The following is a 20303-nucleotide window of genomic DNA, read 5'->3' as shown; positions in this document are numbered from 1 at the left end:
AGAGGCAAGAACAACTTTATCTTTCACTGCTGAGCATTCCTCTCCAAACTGAAACTCTCCATGCATTTAGAAAGCTCAATCCTTCAGAATTGCCTTTCATTTCCATTCTTTCTCTCAGGCAGACTGTGCAAGGTAAAACTGCACTGTTCAACAATTCATATTCGTGTATGTGGGAGATTTGTGTCAGAGAGTGTGTGTGTGGGACTGAGTGGAAGTGTGTGTGTGTTAGTATATGTGAGAGATTTGTGTCGGAGTGTGTGTGTGTATGAGACTGTGTGGAAGTGTGTGTGTGTTAGTATATGTGAGAGATTTGTGTCGGAGTGTGTGTGTGTGTGAATGAGACTGTGTGGAAGTATGTGTGTGTTAGTATATGTGGGAGATTTGTGTCGGAGTGTATGTGTGTGTATGAGACTGTGTGGAAGTGTGTGTGTGTGTGTTAGTATATGTGGGAGATTTGTGTTGGAGTGTGTGTGTGTGTGTATGAGACTGTGTGGACGTATGTGTGTGTTAGTATATGTGAGAGATTTGTGTCGGAGTGTGTGTGTGTGTATGAGGCTGTGTGGAAGCGTGTGTGTGTTAGTATATGTGAGAGATTTGTGTTGGAGTGTGTGTGTGTGTGTGTGTGTGTGTGTGTGTGTATGAGACTGTGTGGAAGTGTGTGTGGGCATGCATGCTTGTAGGAGTATGTGTAGGAGTTTGTGTGTTGGAGTGTGTGTGGGAGAGTGTCTGAATGTGAAAGAGCGTGTGTGTAGAAGTGTGTGTGGGCTTATGTGTATGTGGGAGTGTGTGTAGGAGTTTGTGCCTTAGAGTGTGTGTGGGAGAGTGTCTGTGGAAGTGTGTGTGTGCGTATGGGAGAGATGTCAATCTGCACATTTGCAGGTGCATACACAAACCCGCAGGCACACACTCACAATGTACACATACCATTCTTCCTAATTCATAATCTCATCGTATAACATGCCAATTTTAAATTAATTGTAGTGCTTCTTAAAGGGTTAATGTGGGTGGTTTAAATGTGCAATTTTTATTGAGCTCCCTGAGCAGTCCTGCAACACTAAACAAAGCTGACAGGCTATTTTGACAATCCTCGCAGAGTGAAAGTACAGGCTTGCAGGATACAATTAACTGCAATAAAGATATATTCTTCCCTTCTCTCAGTGCAGTATTGGCACTTAATCCATGTTTACACTCTTAAAATATCTGGATTTATATCCGTATAATGAAGAAACAAAGCTATTACCTCGGACCCTGTATTTATCAAATAGAGACTTGGCATTGCCAGTGACGATACACTTTCTGTACGTAAACAGCATTGTTTTGAATTCTATAGATCGGTGCATTTGAATTTACCACAAAGTAATTGATTAAAGCATGTCTGGAGACCAGCGTACCACAATGGAGCACCGACACCATCCAGGGAGACAGACGTTCAGTGACCATTAAAGGAAGCTCTTTTATCACGAGTTCCGCGTTCAGAAATCATACAAGTGTTCCCGGAATGTGTGCAGGATAACACACACAATGCATATACTGACTGTCAACAGATATGGTGGGCACTGCTGGCAGAAATCACACACACACACACAAGGACAGTCAAGGATGGCCCCCGTTACAGACTCATGCCAAGAAATAGACACACACAACACTCGCACAATGATATGTTCGCATTTAGAAACCTGACCACCCATTGAGGAACATTTACAGAATTCATGCTGAACATTCAAATTAAACAGGAGCGGAACAACAAGATTCCGGTGGGTCACTGTCATGTGCCCTGGGTTTGAATGCTGTGCGTATCAGATCGGGCCTCAAGGTAAAGGAGGGAGATAAGAGGCTTTTGAGATTTTGTATTTCACCCACTCACAACCTGCTTTGAGCAAACACAGAGAAAATCTTCAAAAACTGTGCCTATTTCACCAGGACAGCCCAGAACGATGAAAGGATAGGACAGGTTCAACGGAAATAGACTGTCTCTAACAGTTGAAAGGTTAAGAAAAGAGGCTGAAGGCCACAGATATATTTAAATACAAGAAATTTATAAGTAACAATAGGGGAAACTACTTCACAGAGAGTTGTCAAACTGTGGAATTAATCTGAGATAATGGGAACTGCAGATGCTGGAGATTCCAAGATAATAAAATGTGAGGCTGGATGAACACAGCAGGCCAAGCAGCATCTCAGGAGCACAAAAGCTGACGTTTCGGGCCTAGACCCTTCATCAGAGAGGGGGTTGGGGGGAGGGAACTGGAATAAATAGGGAGAGAGGGGGAGGCGGACCGAAGATGGAGAGTAAAGAAGACGTCCAGTCCCTGTACACCTGCATTCCGCATGGAGATGGCCTCAAGGCCCTCCGCTTCTTCCTGTCCCGCAGGCCCGACCAGGCCCCCTCCACCGACACTCTCATCCGCCTAGCTGAACTCGTCCTCACACTCAACAACTTCTCTTTTGACTCCTCCCACTTCCTACAGACTAAGGGGGTGGCCATGGGCACCCGCATGGGCCCCAGCTATGCCTGCCTCTTTGTAGGTTACGTGGAACAGTCCCTCTTCCGCACCTACACAGGCCCCAAACCCCACCTCTTCCTCCGGTACATTGATGACTGTATCGGCGCCGCCTCTTGCTCCCCAGGGGAGCTCGAACAGTTCATCCACTTCACCAACACCTTCCACCCCAACCTTCAGTTCACCTGGGCCATCTCCAGCACATCCCTCACCTTCCTGGACCTCTCAGTCTCCATCTCAGGCAACCAGCTTGTAACTGATGTCCATTTCAAGCCCACCGACTCCCACAGCTACCTAGAATACACCTCCTCCCACCCACCCTCCTGCAAAAATTCCATCCCCTATTCCCAATTCCTCCGCCTCCGCCGCATCTGCTCCCACGATAAGACATTCCACTCCCGCACATCCCAGATGTCCAAGTTCTTTAAGGACCGCAACTTTCCCCCCACGGTGATCGAGAACGCCCTTGACCGCGTCTCCCGCATTTCCCGCGACACATCCCTCACACCCCGCCCCCACCACAACCGCCCCAAGAGGATCCCCCTCGTTCTCACACACCACCCTACCAACCTCCGGATACAACGCATTATCCTCCGACACTTCCGCCATTTACAATCCGACCCCACCACCCAAGACATTTTTCCATCCCCTCCCCTGTCTGCTTTCCGGAGAGACCACTCTCTCCATGACTCCCTTGTTCGCTCCACACTGCCCTCCAACCCCACCACACCCGGCACCTTCCCCTGCAACCGCAGGAAATGCTACACTTGTCCCCACACCTCCTCCCTCACCCCCATCCCAGGCCCCAAGATGACATTCCACATTAAGCAGAGGTTCACCTGCACATCTGCCAATGTGGTATACTGCATCCACTGTACCCGGTGCGGCTTCCTCTACATTGGGGAAACCAAGCGGAGGCTTGGGGACCGCTTTGCAGAACACCTCCGCTCAGTTCGCAACAAACAACTGCACCTCCCAGTCGCAAACCATTTCCACTCCCCCTCCCATTCTCTTGATGACATGTCCATCATGGGCCTCCTGCACTGCCACAATGATGCCACCCGAAGGTTGCAGGAACAGCAACTCATATTCCGCCTGGGAACCCTGCAGCCATACGGTATCAATGTGGACTTCACCAGTTTCAAAATCTCCCCTTCCCCTACTGCATCCCTAAACCAGCCCAGTTCATCCCCTCCCCCCACTGCACCACACAACCAGCCCAGCTCTTCCCCCCCACCCACTGCATCCCAAAACCAGTCCAACCTGTCTCTGCCTCCCTAACCGGTTCTTCCTCTCACCCATCCCTTCCTCCCACCCCAAGCCGCACCCCCAGCTACCTACTAACCTCATCCCACCTCCTTGACCTGTCCGTCTTCCCTGGACTGACCTATCCCCTCCCTACCTCCCCACCTACACTCTCTCCACCTATCTTCTTTACTCTCCATCTTCGGTCCGCCTCCCCCTCTCTCCCTATTTATTCCAGTTCCCTCCCCCCATCCCCCTCTCTGATGAAGGGTCTAGGCCCGAAACGTCAGCTTTTGTGCTCCTGAGATGCTGCTTGGCCTGCTGTGTTCATCCAGCCTCACATTTTATTATTGTGGAATTAATCTCCAGGGTTTAGTGGTTAAAGCAGCAACTTTGAGGATTACATTGCAGAGGTAGATGAAGGGAAAAGTGTTGAAGAGATGTGATCTCCATCCCCTAGACTCCTCCCTATCCGTGTCACCTCTTCCAGTCCCTCCAACCCCTTCCTATCTTTGTAAAAATCTCCAGCTTCTACACCCCTCCCTATCTTTGTAACCTCCTCCAGTCCCTATATCCTTCCCTATCTCTGCAACCACTTCCAGACCCTACATCCCCTCCCTTTCTCTGTAACCTCCAGCCCCTACATTGTTTAGAGTCAACCACGTTGTTGTGGGACTGGAGTCACATGTACTCCAGACCAAGTAAGGATGTCAGATTTCCTTCCCAAAACAGAATTAGTGAGTTAGATAGGTTTTTATAACAATCACTAATAGTTGCATGGTCACTTTTAGGCTAGCTTTTCATTCTAGTTCTTTTTTAAATTAAATTTAAATGTCACCATCTGCTCTGGTGGCATTCCGACCTAAATCATCAGAATTTGGCCTGGGATTCTGGATCACTAGCCCAGGGACACTATCACCAGGCACTCTCTCCCAACTATCAATGTAAGTGCTTTCTTTCTATAAGACTGCAATCAAAATGAATGACCTATTAATAATTTTATCCAAGCTACTTGCAGCTGACTGCCATTCAATATGGCAGAGCAATGATCAGCCCCATTAGACTACCTCTCCTCCCAAAGTAACTGTAAATTATAGCATCATGGAGTCATACAGCACAAAACAGACCCTTAGGTTCAACTCATCCAAGCTGACCAGACATCCCAAATTAATCTAGTCCCATTTGCTGGCATTTGGCCCATATCCCTCCGAGCCCTTCCTATTCATGTACCCATCCAGGTGCCTTTTAAATGCTGTAATTGTACCAGCCTCCAACACTTCCTCTGGCAGCTCATTCCATACCCACACTGCGCTCTGCACGAAAAAGTTGCCCCTTGGGTCCCTTTTAAATCTTTCTCCTCTCACCTTAAACCTTGCCCTCTAGTTTTAGAATCAGAGCTCACTGGTTACTGGTCTGGCTCCTGTTGATGGTCACTGGGCATGTGAGTATTTCTGGGGGGTGGGAGGGGGCGGAATATTGAAGTCACCTTCAACAAAACAAACCACAATGTACAGTCCGTGGATCCAACAAATCTGAAATGTTATTGAGCAGCTTCAACGTGAAGACAGTCCTCAATAATTGTGCAATTTTGCAGCAGATTGCTGATCCTTAAGTACTGGGAAAATGTCCTTCAATTCATTACATTGTAAGACATATTAGATTGCCTTTTGGCTACATAGTGTCTCGAAAGCAAGACAGTGTTTTCAAATGTCATACAACTAAGCATTTCTGTTCTTTAGTGAATCACAGATGGCACTTCAAAGGGACTCTGGATAGAGCAGTTTGATATGTCCTGTCTTGAAAAGATGTTGCATACTGCAAGTACCGTCCTTATGGAAAATATTTTTCTTCTTGCATCTGATTGTTATTACAATCTGCTGAATAACAGCCTCATTCTCCCACCACCACTCACCGACACTAACTCCCTGGAGCTGAGTACATTTGTTCAAAAATTCTCATCCTTGTGTTTGATAGCCTCATGCTCCCTGTTTCTGTGACCTCCTCCAGCTCATCAACATTTCAGGGTCTCTGTGTTCCTGCCATTCTAACCCCTTGTGCACCTGATCATTGGTCACCGTCCCTTCAGCTATCACGAAACTGACCTCAGTACCCTAATTCCCCCTGCTACCCTAACCCTTTCTCCACCTCTGCTAACCTGGCTCTTCTGCAACTTCTGCATTTTTTCCTCTGAGAGTCACACTCTGTTTGAGCTGAGGGAGTGAGGGACTGAGAGAGTGAAGGAGTGAGGCAGCGCTGTTGCATCTGTGCTGAGCCCTATTCACACCCCACTGGGAGGAAACAGGTTCTGCCTAGAGGGCTAGTTATTGAGGCCAAGTTGCATTAATTTATCCAGTAGTGCACTGAAGTTCAGAGATTGGGGGGGATCTGACAAAGGTGTTTAAAAATATTAAAGTAAGTCAAAATTGTTTCCCTTTTCCCAGGTGTCTGGGATCAAATTAAGAGTTAGGCCACTTGTGAAGACAGTCAGTAAGCACTCTCTCACATAGAGACCAATAAAAACATTCCCTGACTTTTGTAGATATGAGAGGTGAACTGGGACTCTCCAGGCTGTTTGGTAAGAGGGGAAGGATTTGGAGCTAAGGCGGGTGAAGAGGTTGCAGATATAATGAGTCACAGTTTAACTGAATGGTGCTACAAACATGATGAGCTGAATAGACTCCTCCTGTGGGAGGGGAGGCCAATAGAGACTTCTGGAAAGGTGGGTCTCCCTGCTCACTGTTTGTGAACGAGGAGTAAATTGTTTCAGAATTATCATCATATTGCATCATCCTTCTGACAGTGACTATTTCTGGATGAAGTGACTGCAATTAGAGAAAATATGGCCATCAGCTCTGCAGAAACAATGGTCCAAGAACAGAACGGGAAGGAATGGCCCACTAACCTTATCTCAGCACTACTGGCCCCAGCTGGAACATTGGCAGGGGCTGCATTGTAAAGTGAAATAGTTATTCTTTTCCCTTGACAGACATGAGAGAAATATAGACAGATTTAAATGAATCTATATTTATCAGTACAGAAGATACTGATATATATGTGGATAAAAATATATGAATAAAATATAAATTGTAAAGTGCATTGATTGCTGTCACTGAGTGTGACATTCACTGAGATATCATCAAGCACACAAAAGAATGTCAGAAACAGATCGGGGGATGGGGAGGAAGCTGGCTCACTCACAAACAATTCAGTTGTTTGCAGTCCTGTGAATATTTTTGTTCTGATTTGGCAGGTGTATCTTCCCAGGGCTGGGCCACAAATTTCTCATTTCATTTTCCCAGATCAGTTCAGACGAGTTTGTTAAAACACAACTCATCAAACCTTTCTAATTGCATTCTCCTCACTCTGATGTGCCCAAGCTTGATGATTAACACATTGGATCCAGTCTCCATCCACTCTGTTTGCTGAAGGCATTCCTCAAGAGACTAAGGACCGCTGTTTAGCCAGTCTCTGCTTCTAGTGACACAGGCACTCATCCCCAGCCAGCTGCTAAAGAGAATCTCCTGAATTGGACAGTGAAAGGTGGACACTAGCTGTCATCACCCAAAATCAAATTTGTTTTTGAGTCATAAACATAAGCTGTTCGATGCGCCTTGAATCACAATCACGTTTTCAGGCAAAAAAAAATAAAAGCTTTCACATAAAACACACAGGCACACATATACAAACATGTGCACGCATACACACACACACACACACACACACATATACAAACACGTGTGCGCACATACAAACATGTGCACACATATACAAACACACACACACACGCAAACACATACATACACACACACAAGCACACATACATATACCAACACACACATACACACACACACAAACACACACACAAATACAAACACACATACACATACACACATGCAAACACACACACGCAAACACACATACATATACAAACATATACAAACACACACACATATACAAACACACAACACACATGCAAACACACACACATATACAAACACAAACACACACACATGCAAACACACACACACATACAACACACACACGCACACACACACACATACAACACATACACACACACACACACACACGCGCACACACACATATACAAACACATCCACACACATACAGAGACACAAAATACACTTCTTTGGATGTGAGAACCTGGTGGTCTATTTTAAACAGTCAGTTTATACCATTGAACTGTCCCCCAGCTGGTAGCCCTGGTGTGTGCTGTCCTTGTAACTGTGGAGCCAGTTTTGTTTAAAATACAAAGAATACTCCACACGTCCAATGGCAACACCAACACAAATGCATCATTGATAAAATTTCTTGAACATAAGGTAAATCTTGCACAAAATGTAGTCAGTAGCAGTTAGGGGCAGCTTGGAGAGCTCCAACTGTCTGAGACTGTCCCAGACAACTCAGTTATGAGACAGGCAGCAGAAAAGTTAACCAGCCATTTAAAGGAAAGCACTTCTTTACGTTTCTCCTGTACACGTTAATTTATCTGTTATAAAACTGTTGGAAGTGGGGAGTAACAACAGGCAGTGAAGAACCATCGAATCTGATATGTGGGTCTAACGTTCCAATCTGCACAAGTGACCAATTTGTTACCCTGCTCACACACTTTCAACAACTCTTGTCAGTGTGATGCATTCCTGTGTTCCAGAGTAAAAACCAATAAAACACACACAGAGGTACTCATGGAGCGGCACACACAGAGACCATGACCCCAGCTTTTCTCAGATTCTCCTGCATTGTAGGTTGGCTGGGCCATTTCCTTTGTGTGGACTTTCCCCTCTGCCTTTTGTCCTGTGCACTATCTGATCCAAATCTCCCTCACTGTCTAACTTTCCCCTGATCTTCACCTCTACTTGCTCCTCCCTGTGTTGCTCCACAACGTAAAGCCCATCACTTTTCTGCCTCTCTACAGTTCTGGATTCAGAACGTTAACTCTGTTTCTCTCTCTACAGACACTGCAAGACCTGCTGAGTTTTTCCAGCAATTTCTGTTTTTGTTAATTGTTATGAATTTTGTTTTGCTCCACCAGAGCATTACATTACAACTCCCATATGCCTCCCACAGTTATACAATAAAGCCGCTTGTAAATTTAAGTTTCAACTATTATTTTGCAAAGGAAGTAGTAGTCTGAGAGGCAGTGTGTACTCAAGCAGCAAGACACAGCACAGAGCAACTTCTGCGGTTCCCATCTAATAAAAAATACACACACATTACCATGAAACAAATGATGAGAAGGCTCCAACTTCACTCTGAATTTCCTGAAAAGTACTTGAATGCTCTTGTGTATTTTGGATGGGCTGAGCCATTACATTGGGACCCATGATAATGTTTGCAGAGAGTACAGAAAATGCTGTACTGGATTCAGAACTCCTTGAGGAGGAAACAAAACATTTACAGAAATGTACTTCACACATGCACCCAGAAACTTCACTGCATCTGCTCCTCTGATGCTGCTTGGCCTGCTGTGTTCATCCAGCTCGACGCTTTGTGACCACTGCATCTGCTGGTATTGGTTCAAAAGCCTCTGGCTAAATTTATCTTACAAATCTGCATCCTGCACTGTTATCTGCACACTGATATTCACGCACTGTTATCTGCGCACTGATACTCACACGCTGTTATCTGCGCACTGATACTCACGCACTGGTATCTGCACACTGATACTCACGCACTCTTATCTGCACACTGTTACTCGCGCACTGTTATCTGCACACTGATATTCACGAACTGTTATCTGCACACTGATATCACGCACTGTTATCTGTGCACTGATACTCGCACACTGTTATCTGCGCACTGATACTCACGCACTGTTATCAGCACACTGATACTCACGCACTGTTATCTGCGCACTGATACTCACACACTGTCATCAGCACACTGATACCCACGCACTGTTATCTGCACACTGATACTCACGCACTGTTATCTGCGCACTGATACTCATGCACTGTTATCATCACACTGATACTCACGCACTGTTATCTGCACACTGATACTCACACACTGTTATCTGCACACTGATACCACGCACTGTTATCGGCGCACTGATACTCACACACTGTTATCTGCACACTGATATTCACACACTGTCATCAGCACACTGATACTCACGCACTGTTATCTGTGCACTGATACTCGCACACTGTTATCTGCGCACTGATACTCACGCACTGTTATCAGCACACTGATACTCACGCACTGTTATCTGTGCACTGATACTCGCACACTGTTATCTGCACACTGATATCACGCACTGTTATCAGCACACTGATACTCACGCACAGTTATCTGCGCACTGATACTCACGCACTGTTATCTGCACACTGATAATCACGCACTGTTATCAGCACACTGATACTCACGCACTGTTATCTGCGCACTGATACTCACACACTGTCATCAGCACACTGATACTCATGCGCTGTTATCAGCACACTGATACTCGCACACTGTTATCAGCACACTGATACTCACGCACTGTTATCAGCACACTGATACTCACGCACAGTTATCTGCGCACTGATACTCACGCACTGTTATCAGCACACTGATACTCACACACTGTTATCTGCGCACTGATACTCATGCACTGTTATCATCACACTGATACTCACGCACTGTTATCTGCACACTGATACTCACGCACTGTTATCGGCGCACTGATACTCACACACTGTTATCTGCATACTGATAATCACGCACTGTTATCTGCGCACTGATACTCACACATTGTTATCTGCACACTGATACTCACGCACTGTTATCTGCTCACTGATACTCACACACTGTCATCAGCACACTGATACCCACGCACTGTTATCTGCACACTGATACTCATGCACTATTATCTGCACATTGATACTCACGCACTGTTATGTGCACACTGATACTCACGCACTGTTATCTGTGCACTGATACTCACACACTGTTATCAGCACACTGATACTCACGCACTGTTATCTGCGCACTGATACTCGCACACTGTTATCTGCACACTGATAATCACGCACTGTTATCTGCGCACTGATACTCACACATTGTTATCTGCACACTGATACCCACGCACTGTTATCTGCACACTGATACTCATGCACTATTATCTGCACATTGATACTCACGCACTGTTATGTGCACACTGATGCTCACGCACTGTTATCTGTGCACTGATACTCACACACTGTTATCAGCACACTGATACTCACGCACTGTTATCTGCGCACTGATACTCGCACACTGTTATCTGCACACTGATAATCACGCACTGTTATCTGCGCACTGATACTCACACATTGTTATCTGCACACTGATACTCACGCACTGTTATCTGCTCACTGATACTCACACACTGTCATCAGCACACTGATACCCACGCACTGTTATCTGCACACTGATACTCATGCACTATTATCTGCACATTGATACTCACGCACTGTTATGTGCACACTGATACTCACGCACTGTTATCTGTGCACTGATACTCACACACTATCAGCACACTGATACTCATGCACTGTTATCTGCACACTGATACTCATGCACTGTTATCAGCACACTGATACTCACACACTTATCTGCACACTGATACTCATGCACTGTTATCTGCATGCTGATACTCACGCACTGTTATCTGCACACTGATACTCACACACTGTTATCTGCACACTGATACTTATGCACTGTTATTTGTTCGCTGATACTCACACACTGTTATCTGCATTTATTTTTTAATGTGGAAATATGGACCCATGTATATTCCTAGTGGTGCCATCCAAATGCAGTCCTGCATTTCTAATTATGTACACACTGATGTACTTGAACAGGCGACACAAATGTGTCATCACTGTTACATATGTACATAGAACATAGAATATTACAGCGCAGTTCAGGCCCTTCAGCCCTCGATGTTGCACTGACCTGTGAAACCAATCTGAAGCCCATCTAACCTACACTATTCCATTATCATCCATATGATTAGCCAATGATCATTTAAGTGCCCTTAAATTTGGCAATTCTACTACTGAATGCATAAAGCTTTTTTCCCCCTGTTTGTATATGGAGTGTATCTACTACAAACTGCCCATCATGGTTCACATTGCCTTCCAAAGGCTGGTAGGAAAGTGCAGCTAAATGCTCCACTGATCAAAGGTGCTGCCTTTAGAGGTTTTTAGTTTTCCCATTTTTGCAATGATTTTGAAAAACAATACCTACTTTGTAAATATACTCAGCATCATAATTCCAATTGAATTTTAAAACTGATTATCACATTTACTGTGGTTTGTCCCCATGAACAAATCAGTTTGGCTGGTGAGATCACCTCTGGAGCCTGTTGTCCCCAGTTGCTGCTTAAGGTTCAAGTTCATAATCAATTCACAGTTACCATTCTTCGGGTCAAAGGGACAAAGAATTATAAAACTAGTCAAGCTGGTAGTGTAGCATTTGTTCACTGCTCTGTCTGCCTTTTGATTTCATTTGACTGCCACAGATGTAGCGTTTAGCCTCAGATCATGGAAGCCCATTAGACACATGAGCAGAATTAGGCCATTTGGCCCATCAGGTCAGCTCAACCATACAACCAAGTCTGATATGATTCTCCACCCCATTCTCCTGCCTTCTCCCTGTAACCGTTGATCCTCTCACTAACCAAGAACCTATCTATTGCCATCTTAAAGACACTCAGTGATGTGGCCTCCACTGCCCTCTGTGGCAATGGGTTCCATAGATTCCACCACCCACCACCCCCCACCCCCCAGCCCATGCCAGCCCACTCTGGCTGAAGAAGTCCTTCCCATCTCAGTTCTAAAGAGTTATCCCTTCGTTCTAAGGCAGTGGTATCAAATCCTAGTCTCTCCCATTACTAGAAATATCTTTTCCACATCCACTTTATCCAGATCTCTCAATATTCTCCAAGTTTCAATCTGCTGCCCCCTCATCCTTCTAAACTCCATCGCACACAAATACAGAGTTCTCAACCGTTCTCAATATGTCAAGCCCTTCATCCCCAGAATCATTCTTACAAACCTCCTCTGGACTCGCTCTAACACCAGCACATCCTTCCTCAGATACAGGGCCCAAAGCTGCTCACGATATTCCCAATGTGATCTGACCAAAGCCTTATACAGCCTCGGCAGTACATCTCGGCTCTTGTATTTTAATCCTGTTGAAGTGAATGTTAACATTGCATCTGCCTTCCTAACTGTCAACTGAACCTAATTATTCTGGGTGCACGCATAATCTTAGCCAAATCTGTGGCTACAATAGCATTTCAGAAGCTGGGAATACTGTAGCAAGTAACTCACTTCCTGACTACCCAAAGCCTGTCCACCCTCTACAAGACACGAGTCAGGAGTGTGATGGAATAATCCCCACTTGCCTGGATGGGTGCAGCCCCAATAACAGTCAAGAGGTTTGACACCATCCAGGACAAAGCAGCCGCTTGATTGGCATCACATCCACAAACATCCCACTCCCTCCCCCACCGACACTCAGTAGCAGCAGTGTGTACTGTCTACAAGATGCACTGCAGAAATTCACCAAAGATCCTCAGACAGCACCTTTCAAACCCACAACCACTTCTATCTGGAAAAACAAGGGCAGCAGATACAGGGGAACACCATCCCTTGCAAGTTCCCCTCCAAACCACCCACCATCCTGACATGGAAATGTATTGCTGGATCAGAATCCTGAAATTTCCTCCATAAGGACTCTGTGAGTCTAACTACACCATACAAGCCGCAGTAGTTCTCGACCACAGATCACCACAACCTTACTGAGGACAGTCAGGGGTGGGTGATAAATGCCATCCCAGTTAGCAATGCCAACATCCCACCAAGTAATAAAACAAACTCCTGTTTCCCTGCGCAATTCTATAAGACCATAAGACATAGGAGCAGAAATTAAGCCATTCGGCCCATCGAGTCTGCTCCGCCATTCAATCATGACTGATAAGTTTTTCTGAGATAATGGGAACTACAGATGCTGGAGAATCTGAGATAACAAGGTGTGAAGCTGGATGAACACAGCAGGCCAGGCAGCATCTTAGGAGCAGGAAAGCTGACATTTCGGGCCTAGACCCTTCATCAGAAAAGGGGGAGGGGGAGAGGATTCTGAAATAAATAGGGAGAGAGGGGGAGGCAGATCAAAGATGGATAGAGGAGAAGATACCATCCGCCCCCTTGACCTGTCCGTCGTCCCTGGACTGACCTATCCCCTCCCAACCTCCCCACCTACACTCACCTTTCCTGGCTCCATCCCTGCCTCTTTAACTTGTCTGTCTCCTCTCCACCTATCTTCTCCTCTATCCATCTTCGATTTGCCTCCCCGCTTCCCTATTTATTTCAGACCTTCTGTCCCCTCCCCCATTGCTGATGACGGGTCTAGCCCCGAAACATCAGCTTTTGTGCTCCTAAGATGCTGCTTGGCCTGCTGTGTTCATCCAGCTCTACACTTTGATAAGTTCTTCAATCCCATTCTCCCACTTTCTCCCCATAATCCTTGATCTTCTTGATAATCAAGAACCTATCTATCTCAGTCTTCAATGTACTCAGTGACCTGGCCTCCACAGCCTTCTGTGGCAGTCAATTCCATAGATTCACCACTCTCTGGCTGAAGAAGTTTCTCCTTATCTCCGCTCTCCCTCCCTCATGTCAGTGACTGTCCGATATGCTGCAGTGAGGGTATGTGGCAATGGAATAGTTTGCAGTTACAGCTCTTGGTGCCAGTGAAGGTGTGAGCTCTGTGCAGGATCTCAGTGATAGTGCCAGTCCATGGGGGATTGTTATGATAACCACAGCTGGACTGGAATCCACACATTGAGAGCAACAGTGAGTTTATCACACTGCCAGGATAACTCTCTCTCACACACACACAAACAAGGGGGCAATCAGTGCACAGCGCGCGCGCGCGCACACACACACACACACACACAAACACACACACAGAGGGACAGAGTGCATGTCTCGGGGGTGGGACACAAACACACACACACATACATACATACACACACACAGGGTCAATCAGTGTATCGTGCACACACACACAGAGACAGCCAGTGTGTGTCTGCCTCTCTCTCTCACACACACACACCCAAACACACACATACACACACACACACACACACACACAGACACACACACACACACACACACACACACACACACACACACACAAACACACACAGAGAGGGACAGAGTGCATGTTTCGGGGGTGGGACACGAACATACACACACATACATACACACACACTCACACACACAGGGTCAATCAGTGTACTGTGCACACACACACAGAGACAGCCAGTGTGTGTCTGCCTCTCTCTCTCACACACACACACACCACACACACAGACACACACACACACACTCACACGCACACACACACAGGGACAGAATGCATGTCCCGGGGTGGGACGGACACACACACACACACACACACAGGGACAGAGTGCGTGTCCCGGGGGTGGGGATACAGCTGCAGAAACTGAACCATGCCTCCCCTCAGCCCAAGCCACCCCATCCCCTTTCTCACAGCGTTTGCAGTTTGTAAACTCTGTGGCTGACCGTCTAAGCCCGGGTTTCAGTTCCTTCTCCCCCCTCCAGCTCTTGCCCTCCCCACAAAGTTTCTCTTTTCTTGTAATTACTTTTTAACAATTAATAAAAAACACAAAACAACATATCCAGCAGCCAACCGGTTCCAAAACCCTGTCGGGGCGATGCAGTGAAATGGAGCAGGGAGTAAAATTCCGTTCCTGAATGAATATTGGAAATCTTTTTCTCTCTCTCGTCCCTGTGGTCCCGTTTCATCCTCGTGGACTTCTCCCTGAGAACAAAGCTGCTTACGCACTCACTCTGTCTCGATCGATTCTCCCAGAAACTGATGCTGCAGGGAATTAATAATTCTTTTTGAAAAACAATCCCTCCGAATTTGTTCCTTAACGATTTGGGGGATTGTTGCTCAGAGCCCAGATCTTGTTAGAAACTTTCACCCTGCTGCCGCCCAGAGAGAGAGAGAGAGAGAGATTGTATGAAACACTGACCTGATGACTGTCCACAGCAGTGAATGGGAAAGAAGCCGGGAGATGGGAACGGACAGGGAGAGTCCCCAGGGCAGACTGCCGGCCTCGGTCTAAAACCCCGAACCGAGTGCACAAGCACCGGGACTGGCTGGTAGCGCCGGCCCGAGCAGGGACCGCAGGAAGGAATAGCAGGGTCCGCTCTCTAAGTTGCACTGAAGCCAGTGGGAGTCGAGAAGCTCCGAGCCGCTACTGTGTCATTCAGAGAGAAGGAGGAGGATCCCAGATAACAGCTTGGGGACATGACTGCTCCCATCCAGACTAATTCATCATCAGAACTGACCACATCCAATATCTTCACACTGCCGTACACACTCACACACACTCTCTCTCACACACACACACTCACACATATACACTCACACACACTCTCACACATATACACACACTCACTCACATATACACACACACTCATACACACATACACACACACACACTCATACAACATATACACTCACATACTCACACACACATACACACACTCATACACACACACATACACACACTCATACACATACACACACAGAAACGCAAACATATACTCGCTCGCATATACAGACACACATATGAACTCTCACACATACACAGAAACACACATACACATTCATATACATACACTCATAGAAACACAAAAAAAACACATACAGGCACTCATATACACTCCCAAAAACACGCACACATATACACACATATGCACTCACACATACACACACATATACACAACATCCTCACACATATGCAAACACTCTCATACTCACATAAACATACACACTTCAGCACACTTACAGATACACACATACGCTCGCAGACACTCAGCAGTCCCAAGCAACACACACAGAGAACACACTGCAGTCATGCACACACACCGGAGGCAGGGATGTGTACACGGACACACACGGCCAGCCCGCACACACACTCGGTGCACCTTCTCTGGGTAAAACTGCCAGCTTGCGAACCTTCTGAAAATGCCCAGCTCCCGGGCAAACCCGGCGGAACAAGTGCCAACAGGAGAAGCCCCGGAGGTGAAAGGACGGTGCGGATTACCTTGTTGCAGTAATAATGTTCCAGGCAGGATGCCGATGCCAGGCAGGCTGGGTCAGTGGGCAGAGTACCTACTGCTGCTGGGGCTGTGGGATAAAATCTCACATTCATCTCACTGACTAGATCACCAACACCATGGAAGCAGATGTTTCTCTTCAATGATTAGTCTTTCTCCCTCTTGCTCGCTGGGTCTCTCTCTCTCTCTCTCCCTCTCTCAGCCGCTTATTGTCGGATGGAACAAAAGAAAGAGAACTGGGTAAGATTCAGTTCATCCTTGCCTCACATCCGTTTTGTGGTCTGCGATAGTTCAGCCTTCATGCGAGTCCCCGATGCAGACAGAGACTTTGAACAGAATTGCATTGAGCAACTCAGCAAAGTCGCGCAGAAAACTCTCAGGCAGCACAGAGGCTAAGCCAGCACTTTGTTGCAGCTCAATGCTGAGGTTTGGTCCTGCTCGTTTCCTTTGTCTCTCAGGCTCTATCTCCCCCACACTCCCCTCGTCCTCACCATGCCTGGGAATGTTTCGCTCTGTGCCGCTTCTCTCTCCACATTCAAAGCCAAGCGACCTCTGCTGATACTACAAGGGACATGGAGTGGGGTGGGGGGGATCTCCTGTGAGACTGCTCCCAAGATGAGAGACGCTGATCCGATGGCTGACCACCACCCCCCACCCCAAAGGCAGCACAAACACACGGGAGTGCGATTCTAACGCAGGGGTACGCGGCCGGGCTAAACCCTTCAGCACATCCCTAAGTTCAGCTCCTAAACCGGCCTTTCCAAGCCCAGTTACAAGACACAACCAGGAGCAGAGAGAGAGAGAGAGAGAGAAGAGAAAGACTTGAGTGCTCGCTGGGACGTGTCAGAGCATTTCTGTCACCACTGCAGAGCTGGGCACTGCTGGTATAAAGGAGTGAGTAAACATCAGCCAGGCAGCCTTATAACGTGTAGATCCTGCTTTCTCTGAGGAGTGAATGCGTGTGAAACAGTGCTTCTGTTCTTTTGCTGTTAGTAACTAGCAAACAAGCGGAGAAAGGGGGTAGATCGGGGAGTGGGTGGGAGGGGAAAGGGATACAGTTAAGACAGTGGAACAACATTCAATTTGTTTTTAAAAGTTTCCACTTTTCCAGGCAAGACCTAACTCAGAGCAAGCCATCCCCCTACAAGCAGCTGGCCAGATTCAGGGGGCAGGGACAATGACTAAACAGTGACATTCTCAACAGGGCTACACAAGTTACATGAATATACTTCCACTTCCCATCGGGACTGAGACAAGCAAAGATCTCGGCTCCACCGGGATTCACAATGGGCACAGCGCCAGGAAAAGCCTGGGTGAAATATTTCGAGAATTTGTTTTGTCTTGTAAGGGATATCATACTGGTAATTTGTGTTGTGGGAAGGGTATTGTAGAGAGGTCTCAATGATAGGTTGATTACAGAAAATGCATGGTTTTAAGTCTGTAAGGTTTAAAGAGTAAACTAGAACTGAAAGCTATCAATAAGGGATAATGACAAGGTTGGAGTAAAAGAACATAACAAGGCCTCAAGTACGTGCGCTTTTAGGAAATTATTTGCACAGGTTATATAAGGTTAAATTTACAGAACATGAAATGTTCCAATGTCAGAGGAAAAGTTGGTGCATTTGTTTTGCAAACACAATGATGTGTGACCACACATCACTCTCTTCCCTTTGAGCTGGCCAGTTTCAGACTGGGCTCTCTCACCTCCCAACACTTCCTGATCTGTGCTTCTTGGACATTGCAGATGCTTTCTTCATAAACTTTCACACCTGACAGAGTTCCAACAGGCCTCTTCAGCAACAACATTCGTAACTGTGTCGCTGTAAGTTCAGCAAAAACTCTGAGAGCGATGAGATGAGATCAGATATTTGTTCTGATGATGTTTGAGGGGTAAATGTAGAGAGCAGCCCAGGACCCTCTCTGGCTTCTCCAGGAATAGTTCAATCTCTAACATTCACTAGACAGATAGACAGGCTTTTAGATTAATTCCACAATAAAAAGGGAGCATCTCTGATAGCACCTTTGCGGCAATTCTCATTTCTTTCCTCGTTTTTTTTTCACTCAGGGGACCTGGGTTTCATTGGCTGGGTCAATATTTATTTGCCCATCTCCACCTGGCCTTGGAAAGATATCTTCTTGAACTACTGCAGTCCATGTGCTGTGGGTTGATGCCTTTATGGAGGGAATTCCAGGATTTTGAACCTGCAAAGGTGGAGGAACAGTGATATATTTCCAGGTCAGGACCGTGAGTGCCTCAGACGAGAGCTTGCAGTGGCTGGTGTTCCCTCTATCTGCTGCCCTTCTCCTTCTAGATGGAAGTGGTCATGGGTTTGGAAGGTGCTGCCTGAGGATCTTTGGTGAATTTCTGCAGTGCATCTTGCAGACAGTGCACACTGCTGCTACTGAGCGTCGGGTGGTCGGGGGAGCGGATGCTTGTGGATGTGATGCCAATTAAGTGAGCTGCTTTGTCCTGGATGGTGTCAAGCTTCGTGAGTGTTGTTGGGTCTGCACTCATCCAGGCAAGTGGGGAGTATTCCATCACACTCCTGACTTGTACCTTGTGCCAATCAGCACTAACAACCTGGTAACAGGAGACAAAGGAGCTTGGCACCACCCCAAGTGCCTCTTCCTCACAAGAAGTCAGGGCAGTGTGAGGATGCCTACCCCAGCTGCCCCCTCTCTGCCCTGTAGGAGTTCAGGCTGAGGAGAGTGCAGTTACCTCTGGGTACAAATGCCCCGGGACTAAACCTCCCAGGCCAGCAATGTCTCCACTGTAGGGCAGGTTCCTTCTACCCCAAGCTGCACTTTGATGGAGTGGGAAGGAAAGGAGGAAGAAGGAGACATTCTGGGTGAACGGTGGACATTATCTTTCCAGCTACAGGTATTTGCTACCTTGGCAACAAGACTAAATTTTACCAGGTCACAGACATTGTTTGTCGATCACAGCCATTAGTGGGATTGATTCCAGTTGAATGATGTGGTTAAGATGGCGTGGGGCTGAGATTTTGAGTTCCACACTGTGAGTCAATGTATGTGGCTCAGGTACACCCCATGGTGATGACAGGGCTCTCCTGCACTGTGATGGTGCCTGTTTAATGCTGTGGCCCTTTGAAAGTCTTCACATCACACGAAAGTTTACCCCCTCCCTCATACAACAAAACACTGTGTTCCCTGCAGGGGTGGTAGCAGCCATCTCCATTGGGGCACTTGCAGTTTGGATGAGGATGGATGGAGAGAGTTAGGGGAGTGGGAAAATCACACTCTACAGAGTGAATCACTGTCAGCCTCTCCGTCTTGGAGATGCCCCTCCCCCCAACCACCGCCATCAAATCCTTATTTCCCCTTCTTAGTAGCCGCACCCCCCCCATCAATACCCTACTACCACATCATCCCATTTATTTAACTGTTC

At 46.8% G+C, this 20303-nt stretch overlaps 1 protein-coding gene across 5 annotated transcripts in view; it reads right to left on the bottom strand.

The window, feature by feature from the left end:
* The window catches only part of tox2 (TOX high mobility group box family member 2), a 203793-nt gene extending 186059 nt beyond the window's left edge, over window positions 1-17734 (bottom strand). For 4 of the 5 annotated variants that reach the window (XM_048550571.2, XM_048550572.2, XM_048550576.2 and 1 more), the window contains exon 1: window positions 16882-17734. In XM_048550571.2, coding sequence (XP_048406528.1) covers window positions 16882-16989 — 108 coding nt within the window. In that variant the 5' untranslated portion in view covers window positions 16990-17734. Of the gene's footprint in view, window positions 1-15801; window positions 16061-16881 lie in introns of those variants that run through there. The other variant, XM_048550574.2, reaches the window with a different exon arrangement.
* Between the last annotated feature and the right edge of the window lie 2569 nt (window positions 17735-20303).

Source organism: Stegostoma tigrinum, chromosome 19 (assembly GCF_030684315.1).
Source record: "Stegostoma tigrinum isolate sSteTig4 chromosome 19, sSteTig4.hap1, whole genome shotgun sequence".
NCBI lineage: Eukaryota > Metazoa > Chordata > Chondrichthyes > Orectolobiformes > Stegostomatidae > Stegostoma > Stegostoma tigrinum.
The sequence above is the reverse complement of the archived record's forward strand: the minus strand, read 5'-3'. Positions and strand labels throughout refer to the sequence as shown.